Source organism: Chenopodium album, chromosome 3, assembly GCF_948465745.1.
Source record: "Chenopodium album chromosome 3, dcCheAlbu1.1, whole genome shotgun sequence".
Taxonomy (NCBI): domain Eukaryota; kingdom Viridiplantae; phylum Streptophyta; class Magnoliopsida; order Caryophyllales; family Amaranthaceae; genus Chenopodium; species Chenopodium album.
This window is the reverse complement of record NC_137836.1, coordinates 81,916,902-81,937,935: the sequence shown is the minus strand read 5'-3', so window position 1 is coordinate 81,937,935 and position 21,034 is coordinate 81,916,902. Positions and strand designations below refer to the sequence as shown.

The window sequence follows — 21,034 nt, the reverse complement described above, 5'->3', positions numbered from 1 at the left end:
GGATCAAGGAGACCTCTGAGGTTCTGACCATATTATCTTTATTATACAAAATGGCTAAATGGAAAACAATTTAACTTACTCTATTCCTCGCTCATCTATATTATTATTAATATATTAAAAGACGTTATTATTATTAATATATTAAAAGACGTTTTTAAAAATGTTTATATACCACGTAGACTCCTCATTGCGTCACGTCTCCCATGCAACCAACAGTAACACTATAAGAAAAACCATTGTTTAACCATTTAAGTAATTGTCAGTTATATTATAATTTTACACTCAAATTTATGTTATACTATAAAAGTATTAAAAACACATTCAAACTATTAAATGTCATTTGAAAAAAATTAATTAATAGTTGTATAACTTAAAAAGTAGTAACCTGGGGCATCGCCCGGGCTATACACTAGCTCTTAATTATAACCCTGCTTCATCACCCTTTGTAATACATTTCAAATTTACAACTTCAGTGACCAAAATCGGTCATCTGAAACTTCGATTTGGGTCATGAAATCTGGACAGACAATATACTCAATTTCAGTTTTATGGATAGAAATTTAGTTTTACGCAACTATGCTTTGAGGGAATCAGACACTATTTAAATTGAATGTCTAGCCAACGGCTATTGCGCAACCGGTATGTATGTTAGATTGTTAATTTTGTTATGGTGTACGTACTTTGTAGGTTCAAACAATTCAATTAATTGATACCACCGCCCGCTTTATAAGAACCACATAAACTACAGTTGAAGAGAACTAACTAAACTGTAAATGGAAGTAAAAGCAATGAGACGCATTGAAACTTGAAAGGAAGCCAAAATGTACTATAGCTAATTAATATCAACCTTTTATTGTAGTCAGTTATACAATGATTATTAAACAAAGTTCTACAGTTTAGATTCAGCACAAAACTAACTCCAAAAGTAAAATTCTAGTGCTTTTATGCCTATTACGCTTTTGTTAAAGAAGTTTGGCAACCAAAGAGCACGTCTGAAAGCAGCAAGAGGACACCAAGCAAACTCCAAAACACGATTGCATTAGACCTGCCAAGTCTTCAAGCCCATCACTCCATTATCTTCCATATGCTTTGCGCCAGATAGATGTTACTTTGTATCTCAAGTTGTTATTACCAGTTACTTAAAATAGCACGCAAACCAACAATAATTTGACAAGAGAACTAAGAACACACAACCTATAACTATGTAGTGTATGTACTATCAAGAAACGAACTTCAACAATACTTTGAACAAAAAAGCATGGACGGATGTAGTTCGGAGGCTGATCTCTTGAGTTTGATCCAATTTCAACTCAAAACCAACAAATACAATTCAAGGGCCAACTGAATGTCACTGCAAGCTCTCAGTTCAATATATTTTTTTTCCAATTCCACTTGTCATCTGTAAGAATTTGCTATCTAGTCCTATCAATCTTACCAAAAACTTGAAATTAGTTTCCAGCAAAATATAAAACTAACAGTGACACCAAAAAGTTCCCCACGTATCAAGCAAAATCAACAACTGCGCTCACAAACCTTAAAATCAACTCAAAAATGCAATCTAAGTCTTCACTATAAGCTAAAGATAAAAAGAAAATCCACTAGCTAAATTTTCTAAACAAAGATATGCAGTCTCAATAAAGCAGCACTCACCTGAAAGTTCAACTACCATAGCAGCAATTTTGAGATTTATCCACTTGCCTCTATAAAAGACAGTCACACAGTTCAAATCAATCCCAACCCTAGAAAAAAACCCCTCGAAGTAAACTACTAAAGGAGTAAAGGGGCATTGCTCAAAGCAAGTGAACAACCTACCTCTTTATCTCCTTTTGGGAACAACCCCGCAGCGAGACTACAATAAAATTCCTCAAGACAACATTTTTTCTTAGTACATAATATGCTCGAGAAATTCTCAGTATGGGCGAGAACGATTTCCACCATGAGAATGCCTATCTGGACCTCCATAGTCTCTTCGACGATCTCCACCTCCATAACCACCTCTACCACCGCCTCTATAGTACAGAAGAAAACATTACAATAAGGACACATTTTTACAGCATACAAAAAACCATATAATTAAGAGGATACATACGATAACGAGAGAGAAGCGATAACTGATCACACAGGCAAGAAATATATTCGTCCACAAGATGCTAGCACTCTAGCAGCACATTCTAAATAAGCCTAATAAAAACTCATTTCAAGCACCCTTTGACTGAGTGAATAACTCAGCACATGTCATTCAAGAGGCTGTAAACAAAATTATTAATTACCAAACAGCAAGAATGTCATTATGCATAAACAAAACACTTCAAAACACCCTCTTAATTAAAGTACTGCTAACATTCTCACATATTTTAAAAATGATAGATTATCCCTAATCTTCAACAAAATTGAACAGAATGAAATGGGCTCCCTGAAAAATAACAAAAGCATACAGGCACCAACAAACAAAATGTAAGGTGGGAATGGACGACCGCATCAAACGCAACACTTCGTATTAAGTTGGGACCCAAATCCCACCTAATTTTCAATCACTATCAATAGCATACACAAGAGGATCCCATTTAGATATACAAGTCAATTCACCAATAGCATATTAGCATGGTCAAATTGAGCAAAGAAAAATACCCAAAAGATTGAGGTGCCCTTGGAGCAGACTTCTCTGCCATTGTAACATTGATCTTGTGCCCTCTGATATCATAACCTATATCAAAAGAAATCATATCAAGTAACTAATAAATCAAACTCGAAGATATATTAAATGAGACATTGACTCCCAAGAGTCCCAACATACCGTTAAAAAATCCCCTAGCAGAATGAGCTGCTGATGGGTCCTCATATGACAAAACACCATCACCCTTGTTCTTTCCACTATCATCTGTGTACAGTTTTATACTGTACGGCCACTGATCCTTGTAGCCCCTCTTTTGCTTGATTCTTGCAACCTGAATACCAAACAAGATGTTAACTATTAGAACCACCAATTCTATAAAGTTTGGATTTAACATGCTCATTCTGTCCCAGGCTACTATTCAGCTATCTCTTATACATGTATATAGATACATAAAAGCCAAACCAGAGGCGAAGGACGTATTAAATGCCATCAAAACTCATCACATTTACAGTATCATATTCGATCCATCATTCTAAACCCTGATATTATCTCTGATTCCGCTAAAAGAATATTGACAAATGTATAACATTAACATGAAAAACACTTCCTCCTGAAACTAAAGATTATGTTTGTAAAAAAAACCCATGAACTTGTAGAAACACCAAGAGAAAATTCTGCATCAGAAAATTAAGGAAGCAGAAAATTCAACAGATATTTTTTGGAAAAAGGGCTGTGTGAATAGTTGGCTAGTTGCCCATAAAGTATATGAAAGAAAAGGATGGGAAAACACCAGAATGAGAATGTGTTAAAATCTAGCAGAAAAGTGAGGGGCGAGAGCAATTAGTACTCTAATTTATAGCAGAACTAGTAAACAGTCAAATACCAAACAAAATTCAGAATAAAAAAAGAAAATTAAAAAACAAGCAAAGGAACATTTAAACTATAGATAACAACAGTAACAAATCTTACAATTCCAATGCTTCCAAAAAGTTCTCTAAGTTCTTCAATAGCGACATCTGGTGGCAAATTCGAGATATAAATCCTGGAGTTGTCACATGAATCTCCGCAGTTTTCATCACATTGCTTCACTTTAGGAGGTTCAGCAGAAGTAGGAGCATCGCCACCATAACCACCACTAGACTGTCTTTGACCACCACCGTAGCCACCACTAGGGGGTCCACCGCGTCCAGCACCACGATAATCTCCAGAAGCATCACCACCGTAGCCACCTGCTGGTGCTCCATATGATGGAGGATAGGAACCAGGCCCACCAGTATAACTTGTAGGAGGAGGGACAGCAGAATCATTCCCATAGACAGGGTTTGCTCCATAAGGGCTCGGTACAGCTCCACCATAAGAAGGTGCAGCTGGGGGAGCCTGGCCATATCCACTGTCATTTCTACCCTGACCATCACCATAAGAACCACCTCTGCTACCTCCACTTCTTCCACCTTCATAATTGTTATCCCTACCTCCACTCCTTCCACCGTCATAATCCCTACCCCTATCCCCTCTATCACCTCCATATCCTCCACTGCCTCCTCTATTGTAGCCACCACCTCCACCCCCACCTCTACGGTCACCACCACCCCCACCACCACCGCCTCCAGCACCCGCAGGAGCAGGTTCCCCACATTTGTTACAAGAAGTTCTTCTAGCAAAGTTCAAATTCCCACAACTACACAAAATTTTAAGTTTCAATTGCTAAACTTCAAAAATTACGAAATTAACTTTTGTAAAACAAATATTAAAACATCATCTCAGTCCAGCAAAATTAATACAGAAAAAGAGATTTTTTTTTTATCGACCTCTAACAAGATCAAATACAACAAAAACACCCAAACATATATACTCCGCATATCACCAATTTCAACAGCTAGCCAGATTAAGAACAAAATTAAAATACATATAAACAAAGCAACTTTACTTTGTGGAATAAAGATCGAACTTTTGCACCAATACAAATTATACTTAAAGTCTCACACTCTACCAGGTCCTATAACTAAATTTATAGTCTAACAATTTGAAATTAATATCTTGTATGCAAATTTCAAAACAAAGAAAATAAAAAGAAATAAAAATTACCCAGGATTAGGACAGGGCCAATCGCCATCTCTTCCACTTCCTCCACGGCCACCGCCACCGCCTCTTCCACCTCCACGACTGCCTCGATCTCCTCCTCCTTGATATCCACCACCTTCGAACAACACAATCACAAAATTACACACATTACAACAGCGAACAGCAACACTAACCAAAGCAATTATCTAATCAACAAAATAATTGAAGAAACAATAGATTATGAGAAAGATCAAATGAATTACCTCGACTATCAGAATTACCGCCATATCCACCACCACCGCCACCTCTACCACCGCCACCATAACCTCCTCCTCCTCCTCCACCACCGCCACCACCTCTACCACCGCCATAACCACCACCTCTGTCACCGCCATATCCGCCACCTCTGTCACCGCCTCCATAGCTTCCGCCGCCATAACCACCTCCGTATCCGCCTCCGGAAGGAGGAGGATTGGATTCACCGCCACCGCCGTACATCGTGAGACGAGATCTAGGGTTTAGTTAGAATAGAAACTAGAGAGAGAAAAATTAGAGAGAAGGTAGAGAGAGAAAGAGAAAAGAAGCGGAAAATTGGTAATAGTTGGAGAAGGAGGCGATTATAGGAGGATGTAGTTCTAGGGTAAGAGAGAGATGAGTCGAGTCAGCGTTTTTTTTTTTGGTTTAAACATAATTCCCAGTTTAGACCAGCCAAGTTAAGAGAATTCTACAGATATTTTTGGTCTTTTTGTTCTTGAACTTTCCATTTTCGTTTTCATTTTTCATCAACATGCCTTTCTGTCCACAAATACACCCTTGTTTTTTTTGTTTTGTTTTTTTTTTTTTTTTGGGTACAAAATTAAACGAGTATTTTAGGTCTATTTATTTATTTTATTCAGCCAAATTTGAAGGGATATTTTTTTTCAATGGGAAGTAAAAAATTAAATAAAAAATAATAATTTTAATAAATGAATTACGAAATGAAAGTTGCAACACTATTATACTTTATACATAGGATTTTGCTTTTGTCAAAGTCAATCGCAATTCTAATGAAGGAAATTGTAATAAAACAATTTTAAAGGTGAAACATTATTTGCAAAGCAAAATGTTTTGCTATAATCAAATATTTATAGTATGTTGTTCTCTCTTATACTACGAGACTCTATATTTCGACCTTCAAATCTTAAATATGAGTAAGGGTTTGATCTCATACGTTGAAGTTCAGCTCAGTTTAGTTCAGCTCCTAAATTCCTTCTCTTATAAAATATTCATTTCAGTTTAGTCAATGAGAACAGACCCTAAGACACTGTAACTCTTCATTTTGGGTTAATATTGCGTAAAATTTTCACTAAATAGTCAAATCTATCACTTAGAGTCTTAGACACGTACCCATGTCAACCGATGGTCCTTCCCCATCCACATGTTCATAGAAAATGGAGAAAAAACTATTCATGAAAAGGCTAACTATCAAAACTTGAGAATATTACTGGAAGAACGCATATTGTCAAGATCCAATGAAGTCCTCCTTTCATCATGTTCAGCACTGCTGTGATTTATACAGGGTGAAAGAAATCAGAAATAACCATGTACAACAGTCATTCTAAGCTTGGACAGAAAAACATGCAACCAACTCAGATAAATTAACCCAGCCTAAACAGCAAAGGAAAGGGGGAGCCTAAACAGTCATTTTAAGCTTGCTCTCCTTTAACAAAATCTCTAGGAAGCAGCTACATAGAAACTGATGAAAATTGCTGCTTGCCATAGTTCTGAGTTTTGGAGCTACATAATCATATCAGAAATACTGCCATGTACAAAAGAATCAAGTACATCGACGAAGGCACTTGGAGAAAACCTCCGTATGCAGTCCGGAGTTGAACAGAAAATCTACAATTATCTACAGATGGATCAACAGTAGTAACCAGACCTAACCCTCCAAATTCGCAGCCATCAGGGCTTTGATCATGCTGCTGATAATAGCTATTGAAAGCATAAGAAATGTTCCCAGGCCAAGTAAGATTATAACACGAGCCCCCAGGAGAGAGGGCACTGCAATCTGCATTGGAACATGCATCTAAGGCACTTGCTGTAACGTTGCTAAGATCTTTGTTGTCATTCACAACACACCATTTGGCAGAGAGATACTCCACATTCTGAGCATTTACGAGGCTTCTTGAGCCTTGGCCAAAATCAACGTTGTATTTAGCTTGTCCGTCAAAAGTAAAAATTCCCCAGTGTCTCTCAAAACCACCATCAACAATGCTTTTTTGATCCTCGTCTAAGAGACTGAGAATGTATGCTTCTTTTGGTGGTTTATGGGGCCTCAATGGAGTCCCTGACTTCTTACGAAGATGGCTCAACAAGCCTTTCATGAATGTTTCAGCTGTGGAGGAATTGGCATTAACCACTCCGTCTGTGGGCCATCCAATCTGGTCAATGATGATATCCATTTGGGGAAAGCCAGCACCTGATATTGCAGTTACCAAAGTATCATAGCTCAAGTCAAAGCTATTGTCATAGACCTTTTTTCCATCTTTACGAGGGTGAGAAGTTTCCTTAAAGAGGGAGAAATGAAGGGAGATGTTTTTATTCTGTTGGAAAAGGTGAAAGGGAGATATGCTTGACATAAATGGTGAGTTATGTTTAGAGAGAAACGCAAGCAGCTGGATCATGGTCTTGTTGAGATCAGACCTAAAGTGCCCCTTAGAAGGCAACCCAGATTCTGTTTGAAAGGCATCATAACTACATGGAACGACCACCTTTACCAGGTCTGCTATGTTTGCCTTAGTTAAGGCTGCTTGAATGTTCATGGAAGCACCAACAACATAAGGAACATACTGCCCACCATAAGATTGCAGAAATGGACTGTCCCCAACAGCAATGTACCTGTCAGCAATCAGTCAATAAGGACAGCAATTCACTCACATAAAGAGGAAACATAAAGAAAAAGAACAATAGAACATAACACTCCGATTTATAATATCTTAAGCAGCTAACCAATTGGTGGGAATATACAGTACGCATCGATTTGGTCTAGCACAAACTAAGCCAGAGAACCTGAAGAGAAGCATCATTGAAATTTTGAGAAATCAAGATGTCTTAGCAGTTGCCATCTACAGGTACCAGCATCCATTTCTCTCTTTAAAGTTTAAAATGCCACTAGTCTTATTATGTTTATCAATAACATTAAGTTGCAAAGCCTAATAATGTTTCCTCCTAGTAAAACTGTCCAGCAAAGTGCAAAATCAACAGTAATCTACTTTTACAAAGTGAACAATTAATGATCTTAAAAGCAAACACCACGTGTAACATGTTGTCAATCCAATGCTTCTATCTAGGACCCTGCCTATGATGCACCAAGAGTTTGAAGATAATGAGTGCCAGCGGATAATAAATCTTAGAAACTGGTCATGGAAAAATTGTGTTTGGGTTGCATCATAAGACCTTGAAATTCCTGCCTTCTGCCCTTGCATGATGCATAGTATGTCAGTTTAAACAAGTTCAAAAAGACTTTGTATTCGCTATTCAAGCACTAGTTTATTCTTTTTTGGGACAGAGTCGAGCACTACTGCACTAGTTCAGTGGGTAACTTGTATGAGTCTTTGCAGGTGAGGGTGAGACTATATCTGAAGTCTGAACCCAATTCATGCCCTATACCCTCAACCCAGCTGAGGCAGTACACTCATTAGAGGTATGGGTAAACAGAATGGTGCCCTTACAAAGTACGCCATCATTTGAGACTCTGGAGTCTGGATATATTTTATACAAGTAGCATATATATTAACAAAACTAGTGTCATCACAATTCAACATCACAAGTCAAGTGATCACGAAATGAGAAAACACGGTGTGCCCAATCGTCCACAATTCTATTATCAGCCAAGTAAATAGTTAGAGTGTGGCCATGGTTATGGCACGGGGCACGGGCTACAAAGAAAATACATTTATAGCTATCTATGAGGCACTACTAATGCACATGGGTACGTGATTAAACCAATAAAAAAACATCGTAGTTGCAACAAATTCACACACACCGTGACACTGTCTTACGTGATATAATTACCCTTCAAAATCATAGCAATGCTTCTTCATTTTTTAAGGAACAATAGGTGGGGGAGTCATGAAGCATTATATGTGGTTGGAAAAATGCACACCAACCAAGTTGAAACATGTCTTAAATTACAGTTAACACTATATCATCACTACAACACGCCATTATTATGTGCCTTATATCAATGCTAGAAATGGAGGAATAGGGATGAGAGAACATCCCACACAGGCAAAACGAGCTTCCATCCTAAAACCAACCTTACAATGTACAAGTCGACAACATACTCACACTTGTACCCAATAAACGGATAAACGCGTCTAAACAATTACTTAGTCCTACAATTATTAATCAATCATTCATCTTAGTATCTAATTAATTAAGTGGTTTGCAACTTTGCAATGCCATCTAGCTGTCAGTCACTCAAAACACTACTACTGCATTTTGCATTAAATCAATCCCATTTTTTCGCCAATTTTAAGCTATCTTCTACCCAAAATGAACATAAAATCCACAAATTATGCATAAAATTCTGAGCAAAATACAACACTAAAGAACAAAATCTAACAAGAAACAGAACATTGAAAAAACACAAATTCACATAAATTATAAAAACCCATGAATTATTTCTCAAATTAAACAACAAATATCTCAAATTTGCAACAACAAAAAACCCGAAAAGGAAAATAAAGCAAGAATAGACAGAAAGAACATACTGAATTCGAACTTTAGGGGAAGAATCTGAGAGATAGCGAGTAAGATTATCATGAACCCAACTCTGAGCAACCTTCAAAGAAGAATTTAACCTGGGTAACAATGAATTTGGAATACCCAAAATGACCTCAATTTTGGAGCCTTGAAGAGCTTGAAGAACAAAAGGGTCAGCTTCATACAGCCTAACTTTTGTGACATTGTTAGATTTAAGAAGTTGCACAACTTTCAAAGGTGGAAGTGGGTGTGATGAGTTTCTTCCCCAATTCACTCCAATGGCTTCTACTCCAACGGCAAGTGTTGCTATTAGTAGCAATTTTGCCACAAAACCCAGGTAGTTCTGGTTGTAATGAAGTAGAGCCATAGAGAGAAACAGTGGATTTTTTTACTTAATCATTAATGTATTCATTCGTTTTGGAATTTTGGCTGGTGTTTTTTAATAAAAGGGGTGTGAGTTTTTTTTGTGTGATTTTTTAATGCTAATAAAGGTGTGGGTGTGACCGTGTGACTTTGGTCCGATTGTTTTTGAATTTTGCCACACTTTGTCATATACTTTGCCCTGATAGGCGCTCGAGCATTTTAGCACTAGCCGGTTTAGCAAAAGTGGTCTCAATAACACCAATTATGACTTAGGTGTAAGGGTGTTATCCATACCTTCTTTTTTTTTTTTTTGGTGAAGTCGAGGGGCAAGTGGTGTCATCCATGCTATGAACTACTACAACATCTATAAGTTAAGGTACATGAAATAAAAATAAATGACATTAGAGTTGAAAAACAATACATGACCGTATCCTCTAATCTATATTATTTCTCACACCGAAGCCCATATAATTCATGAATAGGACATAGATTATTATATGTGATACTTTGTATAAAAAACTACATTTCATCGGCAATTTATTACAACAAATCTATAATTTGGGTTGTGGGCTATACCCAAGGTCATAGCCTATTGCACCCGCTTAAGGTTGTGTTCTTGGTGCACCCAAATTATAGATGATGTAACTGAAACCAATTTTAACTTAAATAATTTACTGAATTCTTAATCAGATTGGATTCAAATAAACGAATTTTAATTCGGATTAAACTCAACTTTACAAATTAACTTAAATAATTTACTGATTTCTTAATCAGATTGGATTCAAATAAACGAATTTTAATTCGGATTAAACTCAACTTTACAAATTAACTTAAATAATTTACTGAATTCTTAATCAGATTGGATTCAAAAAAATAAATTTTAATTCGGATTAAACTCAACTTTACAAATTAACTTAAATAATTTATTGAATTCTTAATCAGATTGGATTCAAATAAACGAATTTTCATTCGGATTAAACTCAACTTTACAAAATGGTTTTAATTTGGATTGCATTGAATTTAGTCTATTCCCTCTTTTTTATTAGTTGTCATCACTTTTCTTTTACTATTTTATTTTTGTATTTTTGAGTTTTGACATCATTTTTCAACACTTTCTCTTTCCATCTCTTACCAACTGCTACCTTTTATTTCTCTCTATATCTCTCTTGCCTCATAATCATATTTGTATTTCACAATCCTTGGATTTTAAGGAATCTATAAGTTCATTAATTCCCGTGAAAAAAATGAAGTAGCATGTCGATAAGGGACGGAGGAAGTTTCTTTTTAAGAAAATAAACTCTACATGAGAATATCTTGAATCTCATATAAGCATATCAGACTAATCTTTTATATAATTGCATAGTGATTCAACCACAACCCTTCAAAAAGCCAATTCTCAAATCTCATACATTTGAGTTTTTTTTTTTTTTTTTTTTTCTCCTCAGTATAACCTCCAATTAAATAACTACCACTTTTTCTTTTTCTTTTTTTCTAATAACTTCCACATCTTATATACCGTGCGTTAGCACGGATACAATCTAGTTTATGAAATTACGAAGTATTTTGATTTAGAAAGTTATCTAATTGTAATATAATATGATGGGTAAGTCATTTTCTTGCCCTTCTAATTCACTACAGTATTGTAGTACAAGCAAAGAGTGATACTCAGGTCTTTCACAAACCCTTATGTATACAAATTTTGTTTATCAAATAACAGTTTCTTTTTACAATTTACTTATCAAATGAAATTTGGTTAATACAAAGTATTTATTCATGAAAATGCTACTATCTATGTCCCAAAATACTTGACATAATTTTTTCTTATCGTCCGTCCCAGAACACTTTACAAGTTACTCCCCCCTTTTTTTCCAAGTGCCTCATTGGGGATTTTGGCATTATTCACTAAACACGCTTCGACCAATGTTTGCAAATTGCACAAAATGAGTACTTGTTAGAATCGTCTCAATGAGTATATAATTAGGTTTGTTTTCTTCAACTTAATTCCAGTTCAGATCCAATCATTAATTTCCTTCTCTCATAAACAATTTATTTCAGTTCAATTCAGCTCCAATCAGTTTAGTTCAGTTCCTAATTTCCTTCTATTATAAACAATTCATTTTAGTTCAGTTAAGCTCCAATCAGTTCAGTTCAACTCAATTCAATAAATTAGAATAGACCCTTATTATTCAATTATAATAATGTTTAGTTAATGATAATTAAAAATATTACTATTAGTTAAAGTTTTGTATCGACACGCGTGTCAGGACTTAGAAGTACTAAATATAGAATGAGACCACTAATTAAAAATATTTTCCCATATTTTTCTCTCCTTACCGACTTTAGTCACATCCCACTTGTTTTCTTGCAATATACGAAGTTTAAATATACGGAGTAAAAGAAAATCTTTTATAGTACTCCTTCCGTCCCCTTTTGATAGTCCTTTATGGACAAAATTTAGTCCCAATATGGTCACCCCATTTGCTTTTTCCAACAACCATTAATATTAAATTTTTACCAAAATTCTCTCGAATTTGCAACAATATTTGTGCAAATTTAACTTTCCCATGTAATTTTATTACTTTCCTTCTCTACTTTTTTGCATACCCATCAATTTACTATTTCAATGTACTTTAACTATTCTTATTTATGTTTATTAATTCCCGTGAAAAATAAGGACTATCAACAGGGGACGGATGGAGTATGTACAATAATTTTCTTAAAATACTTGTTCACCATTAAAAAAAAAAAAACTACTTTGGTTGTGAAGTGTTAAGTACTCTATCAGTGTAATTAGCGGTTTTTAACTTTGAAGTTCAAAACTCCCCCAATCCAACCCAACCCGCCCAAGCTCAGTTCACCACACTTCATCTTCACACTATCATTTCTGTAAAATTCAGACATCCATCACCGGCGAAATTCCGTCACAAGAACCGGATAACCGGCTAATCCTCCAGACACCTCCACACTCCCTTTGTTGGTGTTGGTTTCGGCATTGCACAGGTTAGGGTTTTATCTTCATACCAATATTTGACGGAATTTGGTTGTTATTCACCGGATCCAAGTTTTAAGCTCACAATTACTCCTGCAAATTGAAATTGATTTTATAGCACATTTCTTATTTGAATTTGTTTATACTAGTTAGCTTGAATTGGGAATTTGAAATTTGGAATGTGGATTTGTGTAGAATGATGTATTATTGATGATGTAAGATACAAAATAGTAGGAATTGTTTAGAATTATAGTGTGGTTAACACTAATTTAGGTAAAAATGTAGAATGTATTATACAATGGGGGTTAGATTTTAGGTCAACGTGTATTGAGATTTAGGTATAAATGTAAAGTTGTTTTTGTAAATTTTGTTGCAATACTGTGTTTGTTATAAGATAGTTAGATCGTTATTTCATAAGTATCTGGGTTATAATTTGCCTTGCTGTAAAAATGTGGTTAATTTACTATAATGTGCAGCTTGCAACCTCGATGTGTATTCGAAGTTTTGCTGGTTCGAACACGGTGATCTCTGAACATTGTAATTGTGATTGAATTTTCAGGAAAATGGAGTTCACTGATTCGTATAAGCAGACAGGTCCGTGCTGTTTTTCTCCCAATGCTCGCTACATTGCTGCTGCAGTTGATTATCGTTTGGTGATCCGTGACACTCAGTCTTTTAAGGTGCTATTACTGTCAAATTGCTATTTTTTCCTTTCTACAATTCTGCATACTAATGTTTAGACTTTTCACTTATGTATATTAGCTCCTCGTCTCCTCAAACTGTTTGCCCATATATTGAATTCTGATCACAATGCACTTTATCATCAAAAGTTACTAACTTAGGGTACTTAGAACATGGAAAGAGTTTATACTACTCTGTGCTATCTTTAGGTTGATATATAGCCCACCCCAATTCCATTTTGAGACTGCTTACATGCACACAACACACATATGGGCCTCAAGCTCAACACTGTATGAACAATGCATCATTAGGTGTAACCTCGATGGATTGCTCTGTACCATGGAATAAAACTATCAAAATTTGCGAGAACTATATTATTCTGCCACTAAATGTTGTAAATGATAGCTTTGTACCGTTCTGGAAAGGTTTAATGTAAGTAACATCCTAAAGTTCTCTAATCTTGTTTGAATAGAACCTAGATGTTACCAAATTATATGATATTAGGTAATTGGTAAATAATACGAATGACCTGTAGAATCTAAGCTAAGCATTTTCAGTTTGACCTTCAACATTTTTCCTGCAAAGCACACTTCATTATATTGCCATCACTCTATGGATTTCTAACTTCTTTCTGGGGGTATTCCTTCTCTCCAATTCATAAAACAAGGCACCCAAAGTCCCATATTCGTCGAAGTCAAACCTAGGCCTCTACTTTCTGTTAAATATTTTAATAGTAGAAAAACTGTATAAACACACATAGACTTTTATTATTAATTTTATAGAGAATTATATCGTCCAAGTTCAACTTTGGGAAGTCTGTGTACTTTATATCATAAAAGGGAGGGAGTAATTTTTCAGTCATTAATAGCAGTTAGACCTTTTACAATTCTTTATTATAAAATCTCTTTCTGTGTATTGAAAATTTGGTTATCTACTATTGTAGATTTGTAGGTACTAGCTACTAGGTAGGTTTAGATCCCAAGCTGAGGTTTCTGCTAGTTTTCTAACTTGTTACTCATATTTTTGTTCTCTACTAAATAAGGAATGTGTATCACTCTTTCTGTACAGGTGGTGCAATTGTTTTCATGCTTAGATAAGATAAGCTACATTCAGTGGGCTCTTGATTCTGAATACATATTATGTGGCCTCTATAAAAGACCAACAATACAAGTATGGTCAATAACTCAACCTGAATGGACATGTAAAATAGATGAAGGTTTAGCTGGTATTGCCTATGCTAGGTGGAGTCCTGACAGTCGTCACATACTCACTACTTCAGACTTCCAATTGAGGTTGACAGTTTGGTCACTGTTGAACACTGCTTGTGTACATGTAAGATGGCCAAAGCATCCTGTAAAGGGGGTTTCATTTACCCGAGATGGCAAGTTTGCTGCAGTATGCACAAGACGTGATTGCAAGGATTATGTTAATCTGTTGTCTTGTGATTCATGGGAGATAATGGGTGTTTTTGCTGTTGACACATTGGATTTGGCTGATGTTGAGTGGTCACCTGATGATAGTTCTATCGTTGTCTGGGATTCACTTCTTGAATACAAGGTACGTGGATACAGTTATTCCATTACTGATGATTATAAGCCATGTCAAATTACCTTTTTTTTTTTTTTTTTTTTTTTTTTGTATCGAGTTCATATTAATGGAAATCACTTTGTACAGGTCCTGATATACACTCCTGATGGACGATGTTTATTGAAGTACCAGGCATATGAAAGTGGTTTGGGTGTCAAGAGTGTTTCATGGTCTCCTTGTGGTCAATTTCTTGCTATTGGAAGCTATGATCAGATGCTGCGTGTTGTCAATCGTCTTACATGGAAAACTTTTGCTGAGTTTATGCATTTGCCTAATGTTCGTGGTTCCTCTTGTGCAGTCGTCTTTAAGGTTACTTTTATAACCTTCTCTTTTCAATTCCTATTTCCTAACTCTAGGTGTTTGGATGATTATTCCATTGAATACTGTTTTTATCTGTGTCCCTGTAAATGTCATTTTCAGGAGGAAGATGAGCAGCCTCAGCTTGATATTGCTGGGTTGTGTTTGAGCAGTGATCCTTATGACAGCAATTTTGGTAAGTTAGCTTTCTCATTTCGAGCTATGTTCTTAAGACATCTTACATTTCTGCTTAGAGAACATTCAAAAGGACTTCAGAAGAGCCTATTGAGTAAATATACTAGATGTGTCAACGTGATATAAGCATATAGCCTATAAGCGATGTATTACTTTTTAACTGCCTGTTGTGGTGTAGTAGCCTATTGTCCCAAAATGATTTCGAATATGTGACACTCAATATCTAAAAGTGTCAGCAGATAACACCTGGAATACAATACTCAGATTACCCACTTTCTTCTCTTCCATACTCCTTTCCTTTTGCTTGTCTTTCTCGTCTTTATGGGCTTTAGAACTTTTGAGCAAGTCTGTAGTTTTCAGTCCAATCTATGTTTCTCATTTCTTCTTTGGGACCTGAAGTGTAGTTCTGACATACGCTATTTTTGAAATTAATTCTCCCGCATTTGTTCTTGGAGAGGTTTCAGAGTTCAAATTAAATCTTAAAGTTGAATGTTAAGTGTTAGCTTTTACCTCGGTTTTATTTTAAGTTATTTTTGTAGTAGGGCTTACGTCTTATAGGCACTTTATTGGTAGATCTCTGCTTGCATATGGGATGTGACCCACCCTGCAAATTTTTAATCATGATATTGAGATTTTCTATGCAATGCCATGAAAACTTCCTTATCTTGGAAAAAGCATTTTAAAAGTTTAGGTTGGAGCTTATTTGGTTCTAAGCTTTAGCATGGATTTGTCATTTCTTCTAGTAACTAGCCTTTTATTTTGATGCAGATGTTTCAGAACGACAAATAGGAGTTAGGTACGAAGTAGCAGATCTACCAATTACTTTGCCATTTCAGAAGCCTGTCATGGACAAACCAAACCCAAAACAAGGCATTGGTAAGATCATTTTTTCTGTTTTATTCTATATAACCGAACTGAATATATAATTTATGTGCAATTTATACGAGAGAAGTAACAGAAGAATTTTATGAGGCATGCTTAGGGTTTTCTGATGGCTGACATGCCTTCATGTATACATTTTGATTTTATGAGGCATATTTGGGTTCATAGTTTAACCTGATTCACTCGTTCACCATTCTATACCGATCAAGTATATTGAAGTACATACAATATTCTGTATACTAAATATAGTTCTAAGTCTACCAACCCATCATCCAATTAATCAGCATACTCAGCAACACTAAAAAATTATTGTTTCCTAGCTTGTCTTTATTTCCACTTCATTAATACCTACAGAGTACTTGTTGATTTAGGTCTATAAAGTTCAACTGTTCATCATTACCAATTGTTGACTGTATATTGATTTCATACATTGTATGTAAAAAGTTGAACAATCGTTTGTTTTTTGTGAACATTTTTTGGTCTTTTGTACATGGCATAAATAGATTTACATTTACAGGGATCCGAAATAGATTCCTTGTTTGAGGATTACACGTAAAAATTGTGCCAAGAAATTCATTGGAGTATAGTAATGTGAATAATGAGTAATGTCCATTAATTTTCTCAGCACTCAAAGCTTCAAATAAGGAAAAAATCTTGACCACGATTGACTGAAGTTCAGTGTGGTAAATATTTCTCATTATCAATCTTGTTGCAGGCCTTATGGCTTGGAGCAGCGATAGCCAATATATTTATACACGTGATGACACCATTCCAACTACTCTCTGGATATGGGATATGCAGCAACTTCAACTGGCTGCCATATTGCTGCAGAAGGAGCCCATCAAAGCTGCAGTTTGGAACCCAACATCTTGCCGCCTTGCATTTTGTACAGGAAGTTCGCATCTGTACATCTGGACCCCTTCTGGTGCATATTGTGTAAGCAATCCTCTGCCACATTTCACTGTAGTTGATTTAAAGTGGAATTCAGATGGAAGTTATTTACTTCTCAAAGACAAGGAGTCGTTCTGCTGTGCTGCTCTTCCCATCTTGGCTGAATCTAGTGATTATAGCTCAGATGACTGATTCCTTAATCTGCAGGTAACTTTTAAATGTGTAGCAAGTTTGTATGCTTAGGATATTGGAATGTCTTTGTCAGTTCTCACCTCGCAAATCTAACTGGGAATGTGTAAAAGGTCTCAAGATCATCTCAACTCTTAAGTTCAATGCAAAGTTCACATGAAAAGTTTTGTACCTGTGGGAAAGTATATCATATGCACATCTTACAACCTATTTCTGTGCTAAACTAGTTGATTTATTGTGCTTGGATGGGATCTGGAGGAGCTTAGATGCTCAAGTAGGTGCAATTGACCTTTTTCTGTGATGAGACTATGCTTTCATACTAAGCTTAAAAAATCTGAGGAACTGCAATCAATTTTCAAAACATAATCATACATATGCAACCTTGTTTTGAACAAATTGACTTATTTCTCAAAATATGATACTCTGTGGTACATCAGCATCTTGTTTTGAACAAATTGACTTATTAACCAGCTAGCTATTTTCATACGGAGTATTCAGAAGTACAAAGCTTTTCTTATAAAATTCAATTTATTGAAAATTTGATTTATTATTGACATTCTTAGGAAAATGCTTTTAACGTTGTACTTTTACTTGGGAGGCTCTTGATGAAAGCCTCAAGATCAGATGTAGCAGAACCTCCATTTACTATTGCTGTTCTGAAGGTATTTTGTAGCTCTTTTGCTCTGTTAACCATCACTTTTCGCTTGTCATTTTCCGGGTCCATAAATTCTCTTACAAGTTTTGCTATTTCATGTCGAGTGACTAACCCTCCGTTCTGAAGATGATCATTCTTTATCACACTCCATCCAATCTCCATATCATTTACTATCATCTTGCTATTAAGGAGCTGATCCCATGCTATAGGACAAGTAAGCATCGGAACACCAGCATAGATTCCTTCCGAAGTAGAGTTCCACCCACAATGCGTCCAAAATCCACCAATAGAAGGATGACACAACACCCTTAATTGATCACACCATGGTACTAAGAATCCCATTTGATCACTAATGTCATCTTTCCAGCTTGAGGTATCAATATCATCTCGTATTACCCACAGGAATCGAACACCACTTTCTTTAATCCCAGCAATTATCTCTTGGCTTTGACAACTTGAAATCGATAGAAAACTTCCTTGAGATATATACAATACTGAGCCTCTTGGTTGAGAATCCAGCCACCGGAAGTAGTCAAGCCTTTTATCTTCATAAGAGTTGGTTTCATCTGTTTTATTATCCAGGCTCGAGTATGGGATCATTGGACCAATGTGGTAGAGTGATATTGATGGATATCTTACTTTCAGGCTATTTATCGCGTGTTCTTCAAATTCATAGATAGATGTAGACAAAAGGTATTGAGCATTGTTCATCAGATAATCTTTTTCCAACATTTGTTGTATCACCTTCCTTCCAGCATCTCCTTGAAAGGATGCTGGTAAGTCCGCAAGAGTTACTGAGGGAAGTCCCGGAATATAATCCACTACCTCATTTCCTCTCTCTAGCATGCAAATTGACTTGTTAGACCTCTAATTCAACAAAATCTTTTGTGTACATTTTGTTTGAAGTAAAGTTAGTGTACATTGAATAATATTGGTATTATTAAGGCTTAGTTTAGCTCAAATCATTTACACTTTGTTTGGATAGGAAGAAATGAAAGGAAATGAAGAGAAGAGAAATGGAGGGGGACAAAATCTCTTGTTTGGGTAAAAGATTGGGGGAAGGAAGGGGAAGGAGAGAGAGGGATCCATTTTCCCTCTCTGTATAATAACCATAATCTGTCCAAAATTGGAGAGATTTGGAGGGAAAATGAAGCTCACCTCCCCCTTCCTTTCTTTTCCCTTCCCTTTCTCCATTTTCCCTCCCTTTTTTCCCCTTCCTTCTTTGCTATCCAAACAAAGCGTTAACCAATATTTGTTTATTTCAAAAATGAAATCATAAGATTAGACCAAATTAAATCTGATGGCACATTATTACGAACCCAATGACATTTCATTTGATAATTGTTTATCTTAAGTATTAATGTGTTAAAGTCATGTTTGTAAATTAAATCAGACCAATTCAGATTAGATAAGAAAGTTCTTATGAAGTTTGGCGATTTAAACATAGCCTAAGTTTTCTAAATAGAGTAAATACCTGAGATATCAGCATCAGGGATATGACCATGTTGGACCAACAAGTCCAAGTGAGAGAGAACAGTAAAAAATGAAGCTGATACAGTAACTAATGACGCTACTGGTACATTTCTTTGGTTCCCAACTCTGATGACCCAACTCATGATCACGTCGTATATTATGGCAGTTGGAGTCAGCTCAAGCTGATCAAGTAGCTGCTCGAAGGGGTCCTGAAGCTTGGTGAGTACAGCTTCTATGAACCCCAATACATCAGCACCTCGGCCAGCTTCTGAGGGGATTACCTGTGGAAGTGCAGCAAATCGGAAGTTAGCAAGTGGCTGCTGCTGGAACTCGGAGCTGAGGAAGCCAAGCCACTCTTCAGTGACAACAAAAGTGATGAAAACATCATTGGATTTTGACAAGATGAGTTTGCAGAGGTTTAACATGGGGTTTATGTGCCCTCTCCCAGGGTATGGCATCGCCACCACGTGACACCGTTTGTTTTCTACTGATTCCTCCATTAGTAATGAAAGTAGGGTGACGCCGATGGCCGGAGAAAGTAAGAATGTTTGGTTGGCTACATGGGATGGAAGGGTGTATATGGAGTTTAGATCATTTCATTCTAGCGTAATCTAATTGAGATTTAATTAGGTTGGAAATCATCTCTATTCTTGTACTAATAGTTAATATGAATATTTGTCCCAAGGTCAAAATATCACACAGGATAATTCTATTTGAATCAATGGACTAGACCGGTTTAATAATAATAATAAATAATAGTGTGTTAGTCTATATAGGCTGCATTCTTTCAAAAGAAAAGTCTATATAGGCTGCATTAGTAATGGAATAATTAAGTTCAACTTTTCATCATGATCATTTATTTATTTTGTCGACTTCAATAATTGATATGGAATAACTTTAATATGTCTTGTGAACTGATTACTGATTGGATTAGCAATAATATCATCTTATTACAAGTAATTGTAACATTAAGCTGTTTCATACTTGCGTAGTTACGAAGTACGAGTATCGTTTAGGTGTCAATTTTCTATTTTGGGCCTTGTTTGAATAAGTCCATCAAGTCTCATATGTATGAATGTATCAATGTATTATGTGCACCATGGTGCCCCGTGCACCTAGAAATAGGTGCACCACGTATATACTTTTGAACATTTAATAAAAAAATTTTGAACATTTTACAAAAAATGAACATTTAGTAAAAAAAAAATGAACATTTAGTAAAAAAATATGAACACGTCACAAAAACTGAACATAAACATGCAATTTTTATGTTCATATTTTATATAGAAATGTTCATTTTGTATACAACAAATGTTCAGTTTATGTTACAAAACTATTGAATTATTACGAGTCAGACAAACTTCTTTCAAAATTTGTCTGACTCTCAATTATTCAAAATTTGTGATTG

The 21,034-nt window shown here is 35.8% G+C and overlaps 4 protein-coding genes across 8 annotated transcripts; 1 reads left to right on the top strand and 3 right to left on the bottom strand.

Annotated features, from left to right (window-relative positions):
- Window positions 1-812: 812 nt before the first annotated feature.
- Window positions 813-5,416, bottom strand: LOC145624501 (transcription initiation factor TFIID subunit 15b-like). Of its 5 annotated transcripts, none has more exons than XR_014110437.1 (8): window positions 4,939-5,416; window positions 4,700-4,811; window positions 3,584-4,292; window positions 2,795-2,945; window positions 2,629-2,704; window positions 1,813-2,009; window positions 1,651-1,700; window positions 813-1,077 (listed from the first exon to the last, which is right to left on the bottom strand). XR_014110437.1 is itself a non-coding variant. In XM_081677548.1 (6 exons), the coding sequence occupies exons 1-6, from the start codon at window positions 5,171-5,173 to the stop codon at window positions 1,910-1,912; spliced, it is 1,383 nt and encodes a 460-aa protein (XP_081533674.1). In that variant the 5' UTR covers window positions 5,174-5,415; the 3' UTR covers window positions 813-1,909. The 5 variants fall into 5 exon arrangements, 1 of the variants encoding a protein (XP_081533674.1); XR_014110439.1 differs by having other exon boundaries at window positions 813-1,054; XR_014110438.1 differs by having other exon boundaries at window positions 813-1,045.
- A 761-nt stretch (window positions 5,417-6,177) lies between these two features.
- LOC145619733 (glucan endo-1,3-beta-glucosidase 9-like) lies at window positions 6,178-10,025 on the bottom strand. The gene is made up of 2 exons (XM_081674436.1): window positions 9,433-10,025; window positions 6,178-7,555 (listed from the first exon to the last, which is right to left on the bottom strand). The coding sequence occupies exons 1-2, from the start codon at window positions 9,789-9,791 to the stop codon at window positions 6,460-6,462; spliced, it is 1,455 nt and encodes a 484-aa protein (XP_081530562.1). The 5' UTR covers window positions 9,792-10,025; the 3' UTR covers window positions 6,178-6,459.
- A 2,624-nt stretch (window positions 10,026-12,649) lies between these two features.
- LOC145619724 (uncharacterized) lies at window positions 12,650-17,668 on the top strand. Its single transcript, XM_081674429.1, has 7 exons — window positions 12,650-12,787; window positions 13,336-13,456; window positions 14,526-15,014; window positions 15,132-15,353; window positions 15,465-15,537; window positions 16,305-16,412; window positions 17,134-17,668. Exons 2-7 carry the CDS (start codon window positions 13,340-13,342, stop codon window positions 17,499-17,501), a joined length of 1,377 nt encoding a protein of 458 aa, XP_081530555.1. The 5' UTR covers window positions 12,650-12,787; window positions 13,336-13,339; the 3' UTR covers window positions 17,502-17,668.
- Window positions 17,669-17,871: 203 nt separating this feature from the next.
- Window positions 17,872-20,261, bottom strand: LOC145619718 (UDP-glycosyltransferase 87A1-like). Its single transcript, XM_081674423.1, has 2 exons — window positions 19,628-20,261; window positions 17,872-18,992 (listed from the first exon to the last, which is right to left on the bottom strand). Exons 1-2 carry the CDS (start codon window positions 20,124-20,126, stop codon window positions 18,058-18,060), a joined length of 1,434 nt encoding a protein of 477 aa, XP_081530549.1. The 5' UTR covers window positions 20,127-20,261; the 3' UTR covers window positions 17,872-18,057.
- Between the last annotated feature and the right edge of the window lie 773 nt (window positions 20,262-21,034).

Bases quoted from the DNA above. Each gene is read 5' to 3' on its own strand.
- LOC145624501 (XM_081677548.1), bottom strand. From the start codon at position 5,173: ATGTACGGCGGTGGCGGTGAATCCAATCCTCCTCCTTCCGGAGGCGGA. The intron at 4,812-4,938 runs GTAATTCATTTG...TGTTGTTCGAAG, and splicing joins CGGTAATTCTGATAGTCGAG to GTGGTGGATATCAAGGAGGA. The intron at 4,293-4,699 runs GTAATTTTTATT...AATTTTGTGTAG, and splicing joins TGGCCCTGTCCTAATCCTGG to TTGTGGGAATTTGAACTTTG.
- LOC145619718 (XM_081674423.1), bottom strand. From the start codon at position 20,126: ATGGAGGAATCAGTAGAAAACAAACGGTGTCACGTGGTGGCGATGCCA. The intron at 18,993-19,627 runs GTATTTACTCTA...TTTGCATGCTAG, and splicing joins CCCTGATGCTGATATCTCAG to AGAGAGGAAATGAGGTAGTG.
- LOC145619724 (XM_081674429.1), top strand. From the start codon at position 13,340: ATGGAGTTCACTGATTCGTATAAGCAGACAGGTCCGTGCTGTTTTTCT. The intron at 15,538-16,304 runs GTAAGTTAGCTT...ATTTTGATGCAG, and splicing joins TCCTTATGACAGCAATTTTG to ATGTTTCAGAACGACAAATA. The intron at 16,413-17,133 runs GTAAGATCATTT...ATCTTGTTGCAG, and splicing joins AAACCCAAAACAAGGCATTG to GCCTTATGGCTTGGAGCAGC.
- LOC145619733 (XM_081674436.1), bottom strand. From the start codon at position 9,791: ATGGCTCTACTTCATTACAACCAGAACTACCTGGGTTTTGTGGCAAAA. The intron at 7,556-9,432 runs GTATGTTCTTTC...GATTGCTGACAG, and splicing joins TCCCCTAAAGTTCGAATTCA to GTACATTGCTGTTGGGGACA.